Source organism: Mytilus californianus, unplaced genomic scaffold (genome assembly GCF_021869535.1).
Source record: "Mytilus californianus isolate M0D057914Y unplaced genomic scaffold, xbMytCali1.0.p SCAF_5, whole genome shotgun sequence".
Classification (NCBI taxonomy): domain Eukaryota; kingdom Metazoa; phylum Mollusca; class Bivalvia; order Mytilida; family Mytilidae; genus Mytilus; species Mytilus californianus.
Window position 1 is genome coordinate 53,295,537 of NW_026262701.1, and position 20,453 is coordinate 53,315,989.

Genomic DNA, 20,453 nt, shown 5'->3' on the forward strand with positions numbered 1-20,453 from the left:
CCTGAAAGTAACTATCTTTCATTGCAATAATTCAGTTTCTATTATAACCAATGGCTGTTTATTCTTGATTGTATCATATATGTGTAACGAATGACCCAAATAAGTATAATGTCCGAACAACAGCATAAACAAAATGTATTGACTTTTAAGTTTACTTACTGTCTTTTACTTTGCATGTGGATAAAATTGCTACTAGCTGTGTCCCTTAAAATCAAACTATCTCATAAAATTTTCATCGTAAAAATATATAAATTTCAATTATTTGTAAACGTTTCCATTACGTAACAATGCATTACTTATGAGAACACACTCATAAAAAATTGCATCATTGCATATCATTTTTCGAAAATCATATTTACAAATTATGCATTGTCTAACCTATCTTTGGCAACACTGTTATCTTGTTTTCAATTGCAGTCACCATATAAAACAGACGTGATATGATTGCCAATGAGACAACTATCCACCAAATTCAAATGAAGTGGATGTAAGCAATTATAGGCAACCATACGGAGTTCAACAATGAGAAAAACCCATACCGTAGAGTTGGCTATAAAAGGCACCGACATGAAAAATATGAAAAAATTCAATTGAGAAAACTAACGGCCTAATTTCATGAATTTATAACAAAACAATTTACGAAAAAAAAAATATGACAGACATGAACCAACGACATCCACTGAACTACATGCTCCTAAATTGAGAGAGGCACATACAGAATGTAGCGGGGTTAAACATGTTTGTGAGCGCTCAATCTTTCCCATTACCTAGGAAAGTGGTGTAAAAGCACAACATAAGAACAAACTATTTAGTATAAAAATCAGTTGAAAAAGGCTTAACACGTCAGATCGATACAAAGAAAAAATAAAAACACAGACAGGACGTGGCAGGGTATATATCCATCTCTCATCCCTAACAACAACAACAAAAAACACTAATTACATATCTTAGAGTACTCGCAATTACTGACAGCTAGTTCAAAGCCAATAACAACTAATAAAAAAAATCATGTATCTAGGACTAAGATATTAATCAGTACACATCCAAGATCCAATGTATGCAGTGTAAAGACGTCATTAACAATCAGAGAAAAACATTACCTTGTGCAATGCCAAAATATAGATATCGACAGATTGTAGTACCGTGAAAGTACATATGTGTAATATTTAGTATGGTTTTAATTTACTGATAACAAAATCAGTACTTACACCAATTAAAAAAAAAATTCAAAGATTTAATTACAGTGTTGAATTGGTAACCTTTTACAATAAGTTTATTTAAACATGTTAAAGGATTGATAAGTTTACCCGGATCGTATCTAAATTCCAGGGCTCGGTTAATAAAATCGCCGTAAAATTTAGGATGTGCTATTCCGTTTGAAATAAGTTTTATACAGGTGCAGCCAAACTTGCAAACCAAATCTTTGTATCTATGGAAGAATTTGGTAAGGGTTTCACGTAATTTGTGGTAACGAAATCCCCGACTTAATAATTTACTTGTAATACATAGATTACGCTCATTGAAACTCAAAACGTCACTACAGACACGGGCATAGCGAACGAGTCCGGATATATAAAAACCGTAAGACGGTGTTAAAGGAAAATCGCCGTCCAAAAAACGAAAATTAACAATAGGGAAAGAAAATTCATCCCTTTTGTCGTACATTTTTGTGTAGAGTTTCTGGTGTAACACTGAAATATCTAAATCTAGGAAAGGACAGTTATTGCTGTTCTTATTTGATTTATTTAAAGTGAGTTCCTTTGTGTATGAGTTCCAGCAGTATATTTAGAGAATTCGTGATTATTTAACGAGTTACGAAATTACATGTATCATAGTAATACTACTATCAGATTCCAGAACATTAAGTATTTTCTCGGAAATATCATTTTAAGATTCCATAATCATTATGATAAGTTCCCTTACACACACTGTGTCACAATGTATCTACGTTTCATTGAAAACGTTATTATAATAAATTCCATTATAACAAGTTTCATGTGTGTAGTAGATTTTACTTAGTTCTTCTTTATATTATAAACTCCATTATAATAAATTCCTTAAGTATTATATATGAATTACTGTTTTTATTAGATAAGTTTTACATTATTCTTATGCAAAACTCCATTTTATTTATTTATGAAAGAGTATAACAAAAATACTGAACTCTAAGTCAAATTCAAAAAGTGAAAGTCCATAAAAACTGACAAATCAATCGCTATCAATCAACGGAACAAATGAAAAACAACTGCCAATTTCCTGACTTGGTACAGGCATTTTTCAAAGAAAATGGTGAGTTAAACCTCGTTTTATCGCTAGCTAAACCTCCCATGTGTATTGCAGTTGTTTATAGTTCGGTTATATTGACAAAATTCGGCGAACAACCCAAACAGACATGATAGATTAATGTGAAAATCATTTGGATCCAGCAGCCACAACCTTGTTAACATACATCACAGACATACAACACATTTGACTAAAAAGTTCAAACAGACATACACATTAATCTAACCAAGACGCCAACAACAAATGTGTAGTATGTAGTACATTTGACAATGACGTCAACAAAAAAAGTGTTTGCCGTTGATAGTATATACTGTGTATAGTATACACTTTCTCGATAAAGTAAAAATTGAGTAAATATAAATACAAATGTGTATGAATCGCACCTCAGGACACACCTGCGCCAGGAATGCCAGAAGTTAAAACGTCAAAAAAACGATAGCACGAACGCATAAATACTGAGTCAGTCAAAGTCATAATCCCAAAAGAAACAAAATAGCACGAAGAAAAAAAAAACGGGGAAACTAAAGTAGAATTAAAAGATACAGAACTTCAGCACGTAGAATCTATAACTCAAGACCATCTTGTATTATTTGTATAGTAGAAACTAAATATGTATCTATTATCTTTCCGATAAACTTTTTTATGAAAAAGGTGAGACTTCTTTGGCAAAACACTGGCTCAATAATGTTTTGCTCAGTCACCGATGACGTTTTACGAAGTCTGAGTAGCAGCCACAAGCTCTTGAATATCGTTGAGTTGTATGAGTTGAAAGTTGTATATTCCATACGCGGATGGTATATTGCTGCTAAGCTGAGGAAAATTCATAATTTCAAAACCGAAATCGTCTTTTTTGTCATAAATTCTGGTATTGAGGTGCCCACTGTTGTCAAATTCGAGGTAAATGTCTATAAATTATGCGGAGGAAGCTGTATCAATGGTTTCATTAATCTCTAGTTCAGGAGAATATATCAATGGGACCCAATCCGAATAGTTTTGATTGATATTGGAAAGAACATCATCAGTATACCTTTATGTAAAATTAAATAATCTAGCTTCTACTTTAGAAGTGTCTGAAAGAACTCCATGCAGAAATATAGAATTGGGTATCAAAAGTCAAGCAGGTGGTAACGCTATTGATTTAGAGTTGATTGGTGCTGATCAGGAAAGAAAAATTATTGGTCGGATTCAAACAGAGAAGAATGTTGATCGGATTGAAACAGAGTATGCAGTTGATATGGATGAACCAGAGAATAGAAGTGTTTTTGGGGATCAACAACAGTCAAATAGTGGACAAGGGCAGCCAGTCGGGAGTGTTATGTCAAAGAAAAGAAAAACATGTAGATAAATATCAATAATGCAATAGAAGAGTTATATTATATTAAGTACAATCGGTTTAAAATGTATTCTCCTTACCGTACCGGATATAACGGTACAAATTCCATTACAACGAAGAACATCCATCTGGAAAACTTCTTGTTTTATATTAATTCCACAAATACAGTGTCAGGACATATTACATTAACAAATGTTCCTCTATGGAACGCCTATAGCTCAAAGTCAATTTAGTTAAACTCTTGTGGTGTACACTTATATAACGAAGTGCTTTCTGGAAACCGACATCCATGAATATTTTAAAGATAAAAGCCTACCAGCTTATGAGATAAACGTAACCCGTATTTTCTAAAAATTACCTTGCCATTAACCTTTAACTTGTCTCTCATTTGCTATCGATAACAATAATTTTACGTAAACACAGTATCTGCCAGTTGGAATGTAAATAATCATTTGTTAGACATTTCGATTAATAAAACAAAAGCATCTTTCCATAAAACTTCTCTTTATATAATCACACGCATCAGTTTATTTGAAAGAATACTAAATGTTCAGAGCTTATATCATTCAATTATTGTAAAGTACATTAAAATTTCATTTTTTGTTGTAAAAAACTTACAATTTTGGGATTATTTCACAAAATATCTTACGAGATTCTTGCTATGTTCCCATTATCATATACTTTGTTTTATTTTAGTATTAAACATATTGTTATCATTCCTCAACGCAATGCAAATATTCTTGTACCTTTGACAATGTTTGATTGCAGAGTATGTTAACAATTACCAGACAGATGTAAAGTTGAATCATCAGCATTAAGTCAGTGCAACAATTCTTCATGTAGAAATGAAAGTCGTTTATGTATAAAATAAACAGAAGAGGACATATAAGGACATATTCTTTTTTTTTAGAATGAGCATTACCAATTTATAATTTTTGTTGAGTTCTTTCATTCAAATAACATTTGAAAAAAGAAACAGCTGCATTATCAAGTACATAAATTTCAAGTTTTTAAAAAAATATATCGTGGTCTACTACAACAAATGTTTTATAAAATCCAATAGGACTGAAATGCTATGGAGAAGGGCAATTTGGCAAGAGTGTTCTTGCCTAAACCAAGAATGTGCTGGGTGTAAAAGATGAAGTCTTTTTAAAAAGTCATACGAATGTTCTGAAACATGCTTTTCTAAAATTTTGGATAAATCAGGAAGTACAGAAATTGGTCTATAGTTTGTTGACATGGATTTTCCCCCAACTTTAAAAACAAGGATTACTCTTACATTCTTTAGAACAGTTGGTAATGTATTTGTATCTATCATGCTTTTAAAAATGTTAGCTAAAGATGAAGTCATGAAAGGAGCACATAGTTTTGAAATTATTGGTCCCATGTTATCAGACACGGTGGATTTTTTAATGTCAAGTTTGATAATTTTATTAAATAGGTTATTTATTGTGACAAGTGGTTTCAAATTAGTAATTTATTTTGTAAAAATTGAGTGAATATTACATAATCATGAGTATCGCTCACATATCTACCAGTTCGCAGGAGTTCAACACATAACGAAACAAACTTATTACAAACATTACAAATTTCATTGATATTTTTAGTTCTAACGCCATTTTCATTTTAAAGAAGGTTTTTTGGTGTTTCTTGATGTGATGTTTTTAGACCGTGAATACATTTTCACAAATCCTTCCAATTGGTGCCTTTGATTTTTTTTACCATATTTGAATCTAAAGGTCTCTTAGATTCATCAATTCTGTGTTGATCCTGTTTCGCCGAAATTTAAGCTCAGACCTAGTTTATGGCATTTCTCTTTAAATTCATTTTCCTGACATATATAATTTCATTTTCGAAACATTCAGGATGTCAGTTTTTCTTTTTTAGTAACACTAGGTGCATGTTTTTCTAGAAATCCGTTAGATGTCATACCACACCTGAAAACATGTATTTGGATGACTTTCATATTCAATTTTAGCAAAAAAGTGTCTGAAAAGTTGTAGTATGAATATCTTATTTAATATGTGTGTCAATGTTCTCTTTCTATTCCTAGTCACACATACTAAATAGTGATCACTTATTGAGAAATTTGCAACATGTGATTCCAGTATCAAATCATTGTTGGTGACATTACCATGATCATGACCTATTTGGGTACTATATTCAGATGTGACTATTGTTGCTTATTGGATTAATTGGTTGAGATTATGCATCTAATACAATTTGTTATAATTTTACTTTTAACCATTTCAGTGGTTGTTTATTTGGCTTCAAAAAATCTATATATAACTCACCAACTAAAATAATATTTAATTAGGATTGATGGCTGTTGTCAGTTCTTTGTCCAATAAATTAATTAAATAATTAAAAAGGAGGTATGTATACTAAACATAATAAAACATGATTTTTGTGTGTTTAAATTGAAACCTCATTGTTTCAATGTCACTTTTTCAAATTCAGCTTTTCTATCATAACATTGTTTCTGCAAAAATAAGCACCAAAACCACCACGCGAGATTCTATCTTTTCTTTTTAAAATAAAACCAGGATTTTTATAAAATTATCCTAAGTGTTCCTGTTCAAAATTGGTTTGCAAAAACAGTATATATCTGAAAGATTGTAAGAGTACATTAACTTGCATTTGATTTCCTCTAGATTGTTTTCAAGTCTGTTGGCATAATACATTGTTATGTGAACATATTGTTATACTTTTGTTTGAAGAAAACATTATCTTTTCCTTCAATCATTTCTTGTAAATGAGTAAATGTATAACAAATATTTAGGAAGACAATGTCACATGCTGAAATTAATACACTTAATCCCACGTAAAAATAAAGCCTAAATTCATTCATAAGACATGATCTCATGGTGATTATATAACACATTGCAAATAAATAATATCATATCTAGGTTCATAAGTACTATTTGCAGATTCTTAAACAGTTATAGTATCGGTGTTAATCACTGTCAAATTCCCATAAAATGGCATACTGGTGATAAAATTTATTAAGTTCCAATCACTTAAACTAGTTTTAGACCAATGGGTGATTGCCTTGCCTTTCTATTTGAAGAATTATTTAGTTTGGTGAAATTTTTCCTTTTCTTTAATAAACAATTAAGACAATCGTTTTAGTACAGACTCACTTGTAAGTATTATGTTTAAAACCAATTTGATATAAAACATCAAAATATTTTTTGGAAGTCTTTTCATTTTTAGATATCTTCATTGCCATCTTCAATCTCCAATATAGATCACAAAATTTCTCTTTATGACCATACGATTGACATGAAAAGCAAAACATAGTTTAACCATGCCTAAATGTATTTAAGTCATGAACTCCTTAACCACAGTATTGACAGTAAACGTTTTGGCATAGCTATAGTTAGCATGGGAACATTTGCTATGGTCTAAATATTGCAAATTGTACTACTCGCAATGATCAATGTAGATTTGGCCTACCGGTTCCACATCTGTATTCCTTTGCTAGTGGACATATCTGCCTAAGATCTTAGCAAGTACAAAATGTACAAAAGATTTTCATAGTTTTATTGATTCGAATTGATGGTGGCACCGATGCTTATGTCATTGCCACCAATATAGACAATTGTATACTGCCTTCAATATAAAAATAAGAGGATGTGGTATGATTGCCAATGAGATACCTCTTCACCATAGACTAAATTACATAGAAGTTAAAACACAGGACACCGTACGGCCTTCAACGATGAGCAAAACCCATACAACATAGTAGCTATAAAAGGCCACAAAATGACAAATGAAAGACAATTCAAACGAGAAAACTAACGGCCTGATTTGTGTACAAAATAATAAACGAAAAACAAATATGATACAGCAACAAACGACAACCACCGTTTTACAGGCTCCCGATATTCCTTTTAATATTTTACCTTAAATTTAACTTCATGAAAACTATGTTTATCCTGAATTATACATGTATCCACTGCCTATTTTCAACCAATGTTTAAAGTCTTGCAGTGACACATGATGTTCTGGAAGTCTTCTTCTACTACAATAGCATGGTGGTTTACTGAAAATATCAAGTATATACTGTTTAGCACACATATATACTAAAAAGTAGGTTTGGGCTCAAATGATTAAAAAATACTTCATAATCAGAAAAAGTTACATTCCTGTAAATACATTTGCTTAAATAGTAACATCAAATCACTATTTTTTTGTCAGAGTAGAGCTACTTTTACATAATTACATATGAGGTGGATAATTGGTGGTTTGATAACTTAAAGCAAAGCCACTGCGTAAAAATAAATGTATCATTTTTGACAATCAGTACAATATCTTCTCCTTTTCCTGGCGTGTATCTTATATTATAGGTAGCAGTATACAGTAAGGTAAAAAAAATTTAAAAATACCCTAATAAATTTTACCATCCCTTTTTTCTTGCTTTCTTGCAAATCAAGCTTACTGTTTCTGTCATGTATATGAATATAACTAGTATCTTCCATATATTTGACTTCCAGTAGTTAAAATGGTCAAATATAATTTCTTTTTTTATGTATCCATGGCAATGATCTGCATTTATTTGCTTTAAAATATTGCAAAAAAAGGTGCGAAGATGTCACATATTTTCCCAAACTTTGGCCAAAAGTAGAATTTCAATCACTTGTAGTGATACCTTTTGTTGAAACTGTTTAGATTTATATGTCACGAGATTAAATAAAACCATATGTCTTTCGTCTCATTTTTTCGTAATATTGAGTCAAAAACGTTCTTGTGAAAATAAAGTGTTTGAAAATATTACAATAATTTCTGGACCAATTGCCAGTTATTTGAAAATACGGACCGTCAAACAGAAAATATCCCATAAAACATTAACAAAATCTGGATGTTAATATTGACCCCTTTGAAGGCTTAATTAGTCATCAACTGTCTAAAAATAAATTTTATTGCACATTTGAAAAATCTATCGGGGTCAAAATGTTAAACCACACTCCTAACTGTGTAGTGTTACCTGAATATTATTATTTTTTTGTTATTAATTTCCCTCTTTTAATCAATTACCTGTGTTCTGCTTTTATAAACGAGTAAATTGGTCTCTCATTTTTGAAAATTGGTTGAGTAATAAATATTTTATGAAGGTTAGCAGTACGTTGACAATGTTTGTTTTTACACAATATAATGTATCCCTCACTACAAAAAAGATATTTGTAAAAACGTTGGACATTCATTTAAACGAAACAAAGCTGGACCAATTCTACAATCTCTATTTCAGTTTAGAATGTGAGAAACTAAACAGTAGTTAAATATGTTTATACTTTGCAAGAAAACAAAGACTCAGATTTCAGGAAATAGGCAGAATTTTGGATTTTGTATTGTCCACATCTGCTTCACATCGACCCTAGAGTAGATAGTGTCAGAATAATTTAGGTTTCCAATACCGTGAAGGAAGATTTAGGACTGAAATTAAAAAGTACTTAGAACAGATCAATCCTATGATTATTCATAATTTCCTCTTGTGGTATATTTTGAGTTTCCTGAGTGGTCAATACCTAATTCCTATATGAAGCAATTTATATAATTTCATTTACACACAAAAAAGATGTTGCATTTTTATCTGTGGGGATAAAATCATATTTTTCAAGTAAAAAAGAAACAATTTTGGTCGGATAATTCAATAAAGATCACAAGAATATTATCAACAGGGTAGTAAAAAAAAATTAAGACAAACTCCAGTCATTAATAACTAAAACTGAAACAAAACTTCTTCGATGACGTAAATCTTTTTGAAAAAGAATGTATCAGATAAATTATGAGTAAATCAAACCTGTTTGAATTTTTTTCTTATATATCAGAAAATTATTCTAAAGAATTATGAAAAATTCTAAACTCCTTCAATAAAAAAAATAAATAAATGAAGAAAGCAGGGAGCCTTTTTTAAATAACCATGAAACCATTATTCATTTTCAGAACCAGTGCATGTGCCTTACTATTAGATATGAAAAGACATGTCCGTAACGCTAGAAACTGCTCAGTATACAGCATGCTCCGAAAATAAAGATGTCTTGTCAAAACTGGAGAAATTCAAATGACTCTGGCTACATTATGTACTATATATGCAATGATAAAATATATAGAAGCTCAGTCACATTTAAATATTATGCAAAACTTGTTATTCTTATTTCAAAATCTGGTTATTATCGAAAACATTGACATAAATCTGGTATTGTATTGATATGAAGATATGGGCATTAGTGTCATTCTAATAACCATAGACGGATATCATCAATACATTGTTTGTTGAAAATAATTAGAAAGTAAAATAACAAAAATAGCAAATTCCAGGGAATATTAAAAACGGAAAGTCCCTTATCAGATGGCAAAATCAAAAGCTCAAACACATCAAACGAATGGAAAACAACTGCCATATTCTTGACTTGGTACAGGCATAGAAGTATTATAAATACAAATGAAATATTATACTAACATTTTATAATTGATAAACTTTCTGATCCTCAGTTTGTTTTCAGGGACAACCATATGATATCTGACAGTTTATTTATATTGATAACTTTATAACTAAATATCTGCATTCAATTAATAAATATATGCATAATTGTACATAAATCAGGCCGTTAGTTTTCTTGTTTGAATTCTTATACATTTTGTCATTTCTGGCCTTTTATAGCTTTCTGTGCTGTGTGCGTTTTGTTCATTGTTAAAGGCCATACGGTGACCTATAGCTGTTAACTTCTATTTCATTTGGTTTCTGGTGGAGAGTTGTCTCATTGGCAATCATGCCACATCTTCTCATCTTATATGTTTTGTGAATCCACCAAAAACATTTTTCTTTTGATGGTGATAAGGTTTGCCTACGTTATGGATTCGCAAAAAGTACATGTATCTATAAAGATAAAAAAAAACAGTTTTCAAGAACAGAATAAACTCACAGATATTTTTTCTTCTCCAGTTTTGTTGAATACATATGTGGTCCGTCAAAGCGACATAATGAGACCTATATTATGTAATACACATATTAATGATATCAATTATATCCTAAGTTAAAAACAAAATTACGAAGTCCATTTCAACCAGTTAATTCCAAAAAATAAATAGTTTTCTCTTTTTAATTACACATAAAAATATCTATACTTTCAGAAACTAACGATAGGCTTCAAAATAGTATGAATAGGTTATCAAAATACTGTGGTATTTCATAAAAACTGCAAAGCAGAGGAGCCAGTTATCCTATAAAAGAAACAGTTCATTGTTAACATTATGGAATACAAAATAAGTTTGCTCATTTTTAGCTATATATATATATATATATAGTAGAAATGACAATATTAATAATTGGCAAAGACAGCTAGAAAGGTTTTGTTCGCTTTATATTCTAGTTTTGCAGCCTTTGGTTATATGCTTTTCAAAGTCTCTTCCAATCTATTTGATTCATCAGGTTTATCTATATTCACGTAATAAAAAGTTAATAACATTTTTATATTTAATGGATGATGTTTTTGCTCTCAATAATGACGACTTCGGTATGTACACTAAAGAGATTTATCCTGTTGAACTTGTGGATTGTGGTTGATTTTCATATGATGAAGACATAACCTTTCAATCAGTTTATTTGGGGTCTGGAGCTGGCATATCAGAAACTGTTACTAGTTCTTTGTTAATTTTTCTTATTTTCTTCTGTAACCTATTCTAACATCGGACTCGGACTCCTTTTAAACTGATGTTTACTGTGCGTATTCCTGTGTGTTTGTTTATTTCACAATTGCTAGATGTAAAGTGGGAGGGTTGGGATCTCACAAAACAGGTTAGACCACGCCGCTTTTTTGGGCCTGTCCCAATTCAGAAATATCTAGCCGTTGTTAGTCTTGTGTGTTTTTTAATGTTGATTCATTTGTATGTTTCGGAGTTTAGTGTGTCGTCCATTTCGCTGAATTAGTAAACATTATTGTTTAGGGGACAGCTGAATCGCGCCTCGCTCCGTTAAAGACCCATTGGTGTCGTTGGACTGTTTTCTGCTCTTTGATCGGGTTTTTGTCTATTTGACACATTCCCTGTTTTCATTATCTATTGTATCACGTATAATACTAAAATATGCATGATGAACTCGGGACGTGCATAGGTCGCCGAAAAGTAGTTCTTTTCCTGAAACTTATTTTTGAAGTCAAAACTGGGGACGTCTGCTTCTGCTTGCTGAAAATTAGATATGAGACGGTACTGGTAAAAAAAATTATTTGGTGCTACCAATTATCACAAAATACAATTTGATACTTTTAATCGAAAACAAAACAACACCGAATAACTGCCTGCTAAACAGCCTAGTGGTATGATAAATTACTGAACTAATCAAAGTTACAAAAATATCCTGCATGTATCGGGCGAGTGTTTCAAGATCGGATATACTATCAATTGCCGTTAGTTGTTGATATACATGTATATGGTTGAGTTTTGTAGGCGATTACTACAGCGAATTACATGTAGCCTTAATATAAGGACTTTTAAAATCAGCACAAATTTCCCGTATCTGAAAATTTGGTTTTAACTGAAGCGTCTCAAATCAAATTTCTCTTTTCTTTAAAATAGAACCGTTATAAAAATGTTTTCTTAACTGAAACATTGTTTTTGTTGTTGTTGTTGTATATGCACATAATCCCTAAGGGTATCACCAGCTCAGTAGCCTGTTCATTGGTTCTGGCATGAAATTATTGGTATATTGTATACTAATTAAAATTTACCAATTTGCTGTAAAAAAAAATTTGGAAATCATTTTCAAGGAAGGACAATATATCCTTGATGCAAAACTATGATACCTTTTCTGGATTAGGTTATATTTTTATGTGATTTTTGGGTTTGATCCACGCTTTAACGTTTGTATTTTCAAATAGTTAGGCCTCGAGCATCAATGCAAAGACAACAATTGTCGAAATACGTATCTGGTGCAGTGAAATTAGATCCGTTTATCTTAATTGTGCAAATATTTTCGATTTTTTTTCATAAATATTTTCATATTTTTCAGATGTCTCATTTTCTCAAACCTTATGCGATATTTGTGCAGAGATTCCGGTATGTACAATGTGTACAAACTGCAGAAAGATATATTGCAAGATATGCTCCGACGTTCATACAGAATCGGAAAAAGACCATCATATTATTCACATACCACATGTTGCTGGGAATCAAGAAGAAATCATATGTGGTAAATGCGTTAAAAATAAGGCCGAACAACTTTGTACAACCTGCTTGAACCTAATGTGCGAGTCTTGTGCAGAGAGCCAAATCCATACAAGCTGTAAAGGAACTAAAATGTTGATAATTTATCAAGGTCATCCTAAACTACAGAGACAAAAGTCTGAAGAAAAACTTAACTATTTTCAGGATTTGTCAATTAAGAAAAGAGAAGAGCCGTACCCCATTCGCATTTGCGGAATGTCTTACATAGCTGACGGTAGACTTGTATTAGTTGATAAAAACAATCGCAACTTGCTTGTTTTCAAATCAAAAGAAGAAAAAATTAGAACATATTTAGAAGAGGAACCACACGCACTTACTTCAATGACTGGACAACATATTGCTATAACGTTTCCCTTTCAAATGGAAATACGAATATATAAAATTTCTGAAAACTCTATTGGTAAACTAAACCGTATTGGTCTACCTTCCTTTGGACTGTACAACTCAAAACCATATAGTATTGCATTCGATAACGACTTCTTTGTAGTCGAAGTGGGCGAAGGTGACGATGGAAAGATAATTATAATGAACGATAAACAAATTCATAACGAAATACATAATAAGAATTTTGCATACTTTACTGGAAACACAATACGTCTCGCGCTCGAGGTGAAAAATCATAATCCATTGGAAGGACGCGTTTTCCTATCAGCATTGAGTAAGAACGTGGTATTTTGTGTTGATTTTCAAGGCAAAGAAGTTTGGAAGGTATCCATCCCAAGCCCGAGAGGTATAAGTATTGTTCAAGAAGACTGCACTCCAGGGAACAACTTGGTTATCTGCAGTAGACGGTGTAATGCCCTTTTTGGATTAAACAAGGATAATGGAAGGGATAAACAAATTTTATTATCTGGAGGTAAAATAAATTTGCCAAGGTTTATTTCATACAACAACAAAAACAGATTGTTATGCATTCAAGTTACGAAAGGAGACGATGAAGACGAGTCAGTGTCATTTATTGAAGTCAGACCTCAACTTTCAATAAAGCCTACAAAGACAATATAGTCAAGATTGTATAGAGTTTTTAAATTAGCCTAATTTTTTGACGGAATCCGATGTATTTTACAATTAAATCGGTTTGATTGTAGTTTTCTCACAATCAAATTGTATTTTTCACAATTAAATTGTATTTTTTTCACAATTAAATTATATTTTTCACAAATGAATTGTATTTTTTTCACAATTGAATTGTTTTTTTTTTTTTAAATTAAATTGTATTTTTTTTTTCACAATTAAATTGTATTTTTTCCCAAATTTGTCAGCATCATAATGCAACAGCCATTCTCGGAGACTGAAAGTCTCCATCATTTCTACTGACCTATTTAAAGTTATGTAAACTTGTAATATATAAGCATAGGCCTCACTGTGACTTTGAATAACAGAAATGAAAAGCTGTTCCTTTGCTTTTTGTTTCTTTTATGGTGATTTTTGTGAAAGGAATGGATGCGCCATATCCTTTCTTATCATTGATGTTCATAGAGTTTGTCGTTCGTGGTATTTGGATGCCGCATTTTACTGTTACGGCGAATTAATTCTCGATAAAATTTCATAAATGTTTGGTACTTCAATTTTTTTCTTTTTCTCGTTATTCTAATATAAAAAAATTGTTATGCCGTCTACCCGTCTTATTTTTCTTATTCGTACGTAAGTTCCTGCCAAATCATCTAACAAATATCTTGACGTTCCCCGTAATTGTCTAACTTCTCATATTGTTCTGTATTTTACAGTAAAAGGAGTGTCTTTAAAGATATAATCAATTAATAAAAGTTTAATTGTACTGATTGATTGATTGGTGTTTAACGCCACTTTCAGCACTATTGGCAACTTCGTGGCGGTCAATATTTATTGGTAGAGGATAGACGGAGTGCCCGGAGAGAACCACCGAAGGAAAACTGCCAATCCTAGCAGTTGCCACGTGCGGGATTTGAATTCACAACGTCAGTATTGACAGGCTATTGAAACAGTACTTAGACTACTTTCTGAACTGAGCATTCAGTCAATTGGGAGTTTTAGCTACATGCATGTTGAAGACTTCGTCGTGATTTTGAGATAAACAATAGCAAAAAAAAAAACATTTTGCAGTTGATTTTGTAGTGTATGCGTAATAATGGGGTGTCATGAATTAATACACAGTGTACATGATGTAATATCTTTTCCATATTGAATTGTGTGATAAGGAAAAATGCAACATCACTTTTTCTTCTAGATCTTTTACATATTTTTACTAGTTTTGATAGAAATGAATTTTGATTTATTTTACAAATAAAAAGAATTTCACTGTCGTCATGTCACCCAAATTTATAAGATAATTTTAAAAGAGATTAAATAAAATACCAGAGTAGGACAAAGAATTAAAATAGCTAATGATTGCCATTTTTCTACAAAAGATTTACAAAGGCTTTAAATTAGAGTTTATCATATTATCTTTAGAACATATTCACCTCTTCTCGTCCAATGAAAAGTCAGTTTTTTCCCTTCTTATTTTCATAGTACATTGCTTTCCATGCACTATAAAATGCTTGACATGAATGACTTTTCATTGTAGATTAATTATGAAAGGGAACTCTAAGTAACTACCCTAACGAAGTGTACAATCCCCCGAGGCAACTTCCTTGGGAAAATAGCCTACTGATTAAAGATGAAAGTGAATAGAATTATAAAAAACATTTTGAATTTTGCAAATGTTTATCATGGTACATATATATAACAAACAAAAAATGAAATGGGGGCAAAGATGTAGGTAAAATAATCTTTTATTCAAATTTGATACCAGACATTCGAGTTAATTATTTTTTTTTCTTTCAAGAAAACAATGTCAGACTGCTGATATATATAGCAAAGGATTTTTTTCTGAAAAAAAAAAACACAATACATATACATTCAATAAAAATTAAGCATCTGATGTTGAATGGTTGTAATTCAAATATTTATAGAGTGAGTTTTATATTTATCAAAAAATATACAAATTTCAAAAAGCTGATTTATATAACATTGTGTGCTTTTTAAAATCAAGAAATTTAAGGTATATAAGTATTAAATTTTACCTGAAGCAGACGAAAAACTCAATGTTTGAACAATTCATCCTTTTTGTCCTCACAAAACTATGTTAGTTCTATTTCATTCCATCCATTGAAATGATCATTACATGTGTTATACATTCGTTTTGTTAACCTAGTTAACACTTCATTATAAAAAGTGAATTCTTATCAAGGTTTGAATATTACAATGGGAAAGGATAATTTTGTAAGGTCACTCGAAAGTGTGAATATGTTCTAAATTGGTCAGACAATACTTGGTCATGTTTATGAACATTTAAAACCCTCGGCTACGCCTTGGGCTTTAAATCTTCATAAAACATGACCAAGTATTGTCTAACCTTTACATAAGCGATAGCGAATATTATGTAACCTTTGACAATATGTTGGATTAGCATGTCCGGATTAAGACCACGCTATCGTAGATTTGAGCTCTTAGGTGACATGGGGCCAGTGAAAGGGTTTATGAGATATTTCCTTTGTTTACATAATTATTTTACCTATATGGGCCTCACTTGGGAATGAAACAAAAATTGTATTTTATGAATTTCTGGTCACTTGGACATTGACCAGCAAATAATAAAGATCTTTTATTTTAGAAAGAATTGTTTTTTTCTTTCCAGGTGAGTGTAACTTTAAGTTTTATAAGTTGATATTTGTAAATGGATATTTTCATGTTTTATGCATTGATATTTTAAATGAATATTTTCTAGATGTTAAGATATTATAAACCGAAAAGGGTATAGTTGCAGCCGTAACAGCTTAGTTGAAGTTAAAGTATTTTTACATTTACAGAATTTTTTAATTTTGATAGTTATTTTTAGAGACAAAGTCTTTATGTTTCCTATTATTGAATTTAGCATATTTCTCCCTCTTTTTAATAATTAGATAATTGCATTATTTAAATAACACGACTTTGTGACATATTTTGGTATTTTGTAATGTTTAAGTATTTGAAAGACAAGACTTATTTATTTTAGTCATTTACTTTATCGTGTAAATATTATTTAGCGTTGGTATTTTTATTGAGTTATTTAGTAGTTAATTTGAATCTGATCATGAAGCGCAAGTAGTTAATAGTACGTTTTATTCCATATATGATGTTGAAAAACAGAGCGGTATTAAGCTGTATTTAACACTTTTAAAAATAAAATAAACACTGCGTCAAATGCAAAATTATTAAGAATGTGCATTTGATTCACTATGAAGGCTTAAAGGTAACAACCAGAGTTTTGTATATTGTTTTAGTCATTTAGAAAGTTTAAGTATTCGTTAGAATCATGTATAAATGTTTAGTTTAAAGTCAGAACTACAAATGAAAATAAAACGCATTTCTCTCTTTGTAGCCACATACATTTTTATTGTTCAGATTCCTTTGTTGTAAATAATTATAATGTTTTTATACTCGTGTGTTTAAATTAATAATATTCTGTTTACACATCATATTTAACTTAGTTTTAAAGTGAATAATTTGGTTACCATGGCAACACTTATCAAAATTCAAAAAGAGGCCCTTGTCTCACTCATGTTGACATTATTTGGCATCAGCACATTAATTTAACTGAGCTAGTTAGCTCCCCCATTTTATCTTTATTGTTTTATAATGCGAATATATATGTTCCATCTTTATATTATTATGCAATCAATTTAAATGAATAATGTTTATTTCAATTATATATGTATGAACTTATTATGTATTGTTTATCATGTATACACTTGGACATTGACCAGCAAATAATAAAGATCTTTTATTTTACAAAGAATTGGTTTTTCATTCCAGCTACAATAGCCATATACCATCAAACAAACAAACAAGTACTATTCCAAGTTCACAATTGTACATGGAATATATGGTTTTTGTACAATAACTCGAAATCGAATTTAAAAAAAAAGGTTTGATATAGATTCTATCCCTGCATCAAGTGTGCTACGATATTTATCAACTCGACACAGTTAAATTCTTAAATTCAAAACGCGAGGCAGTCCGAGCGTTTTGATTATTAAAATTTAACTGTCAAGAGTGGATAAGTATCGTGTTGCTTTTTAATCTTATTTGATGGTTGAATCTGTTTCTCTAATGATTTTTATACGATAAACAGATTATCTTAATCCTTTTTTCAAATGATTTGCAAAACAGATGTGTTCTTTCTGTGTCACTTCATCAGGCATGGTCGCCTTTTTTCGTGACTTCACAATAGGAAATTCAGAGGAAAGCAAGAACACTTGATGTCATAATCGAATTTGACCAACGAAAAACTGAGATCAAAAGAACCACACGTTGATTAGATAAAAATAATCAACAGGTCAGGAAAAGGATAAATCGGGTAAGAATTAGAGAAAGTGCGTTATAATGCATATTTTTAGAACAATACTTTTTAACCATGCAATCAACTGTAGTAATAAAGCATTAAAAATACACTTGCATATATAAATAATGTTTTATTAATATCAGAAGGATGTTGTATGATGAATTTATAAAACATCATTTTATTTTTGGATTCATTACCTTTAGTCATAACATTTTTACCGTACTCAGACTCAGAAATCAACAAATCAAAATACTTTTGGTGTTTCGAGCACACATTGTGTACTCCTAGTACTCAGTAATGTTTTATGACAGACAGGCCTGAAGTTTATCGATATGAGTAATCTTCGTTTGATCAATCTGTAATGCGAACGACTTTCTTAACATTTCAATAAATCAGACTGCTTGTTTTAACATAACGGCTACGTGCATGTTCCTCCCACCTCAAAACACTAAATACAAAAAGGTTCATCCAGTAAACATTTTATCCAACTTTGTGTTTCTAATAGTTGAAAGCTTGCATGTATTGCGCTTAGCCGTTTTCATTCAATACGGTGATAAAGTGAAAAGTTGTCGGAGGCAGACGGAAAACATTTTATAAGTTTGGTGCGTCGGAGTGCTTACTTGCTTTACTTCTGCTGTTTCCTACAGTAAAAAAAGAGGACAAAATGAAATAAAATACTTGGAGCAGTTAGATTATTGGAAGATATTCTATTAATTCTGAGGTTGATAATAAGACTGTGCGTAAAAGATAGGTGAAAGGTACCAAAAGGATATTCAAGCTCATAAGTCGAAAACAAACTAACAATGTCATGGCAAAAAAGACGAAAAAAAGATCAAAACAAATAACAGTATACAATCCATAGAAAACTAAAGACTGAGCAACAAGAATCCCACCGAAAACCTGGAGGGATCTCATGTGCTCCAGAAGGATAAGTAAGTCCTGTTTCATGTGTGGCACCTGTAGTGTTGTTCATGTAAGTTCACACCCGCTCTTAAGTATCATGATAATAAGTATGAATCAGGGCCCGTATGCATAAATCTACTTAAGTTAAGATTTTCCTTAGTAAACACTTAAGTTAAGGAAAAACTCCGCCCTTTTTACCTAAGTGGTATGCATAAAAAAATCTTAAACTAAGTATTTCCTTAGTAAAATCTTAGTTGGTTTAAGTCACGCCCACAAAACTTAAGTGGTATGCATAAAACCCCTTATACTAAGAAAACTCCTAAGATTATACTTAAGTATAAGGTACCTATAGAGCTACCTTAACTGTTCTAAAATATATAAAATCAGTCGAATGTATGCGTTTTTACAGAACATGGATAGATTAGCTCCTATTTAATTGAATAATAATTATATTCAGTAATATTTCGTTTGTTCATTGCTCAATATTAACAATCATTGTAATTTTCATTAAATCACCTATTATCAACAAAATCAAGAGATAACAGAGGGTAGTTTTATAATTTCATTCTACCCTTATTTCCCAATCTCGTTAGTGTGTATTCCGAAAAGTACTCACAGTTTTTACACGCATGGAATTCATGCAATTATTTTTCTTTTGATTTGTTCGTGCTGCTTACACAAGTATTATGAAATACACCGCCTGGTACTGATTGTAACTGTTAGTACAAAACTGTAGGAAGGAAGGAAGCGATGAGGATCTATAGGCATGCAAAATCCTGTTTTCTTGGGGAGGAGGGGGGACATGGGTTTAATTGTCAATTAAATTGGGTTTTTTTTCTACGTGTATTAGGCAAATTTCTCCTGAATTTGTTTCACTAACTGGGACAAATCAAAACGTTTTAAGACTATTCTATGGAACTCGAAGTCTATATATATATGATATATTCATGATACTTAACCCGTATTCAATAATTTTTTGTATGTCCTTATATATTTAGTGATATATTGCTGTTGACAAAAATATTGCAAATTTGCATAGACTGGAAGACTTTAACCTAAATAAATTATGGTGTATCTGAAAAAATGTTTTGTTATAACTTCCAATAAAACAATAAGGTCCTTCTCGCAAGTTTTGGATAATTGCTCATTTCCTTATAAAACCTACCATAAATACATGCAGTTTTGAGTCATCTTTCGGCGTGATAACTGTCAAGCGAAATATTCGGAAATACGTATAGATGTTGATAATACCTTACAGAAAACATTTATGAATCTAATAATGTGTGTTTTAGTAAAAGATTGAAGGACTTTTGAAAAATGCCCCTGTTTTGATATGAATTCATGGAAAATGATCATACCCCCTTTTTT

The 20,453-nt window shown here is 31.0% G+C and overlaps 1 protein-coding gene across 1 annotated transcript; it reads left to right on the forward strand.

Moving 5' to 3' along the window:
• Nucleotides 1-3,375: 3,375 nt before the first annotated feature.
• Nucleotides 3,376-17,517, forward strand: LOC127702564 (uncharacterized). The gene is made up of 2 exons (XM_052206816.1): nt 3,376-3,620; nt 12,624-17,517. The coding sequence occupies exons 1-2, from the start codon at nt 3,518-3,520 to the stop codon at nt 13,841-13,843; spliced, it is 1,323 nt and encodes a 440-aa protein (XP_052062776.1). The 5' UTR covers nt 3,376-3,517; the 3' UTR covers nt 13,844-17,517.
• Nucleotides 17,518-20,453: the final 2,936 nt, after the last annotated feature.

What these genes read in the sequence shown, in the direction of transcription:
- LOC127702564 (XM_052206816.1), top strand. Translation starts at nt 3,518, where the DNA reads ATGGATGAACCAGAGAATAGAAGTGTTTTTGGGGATCAACAACAGTCA. An exon ending in GTCAAAGAAAAGAAAAACAT is followed by an intron (nt 3,621 to 12,623) that starts GTAGATAAATAT and finishes CATATTTTTCAG; the next exon opens with ATGTCTCATTTTCTCAAACC.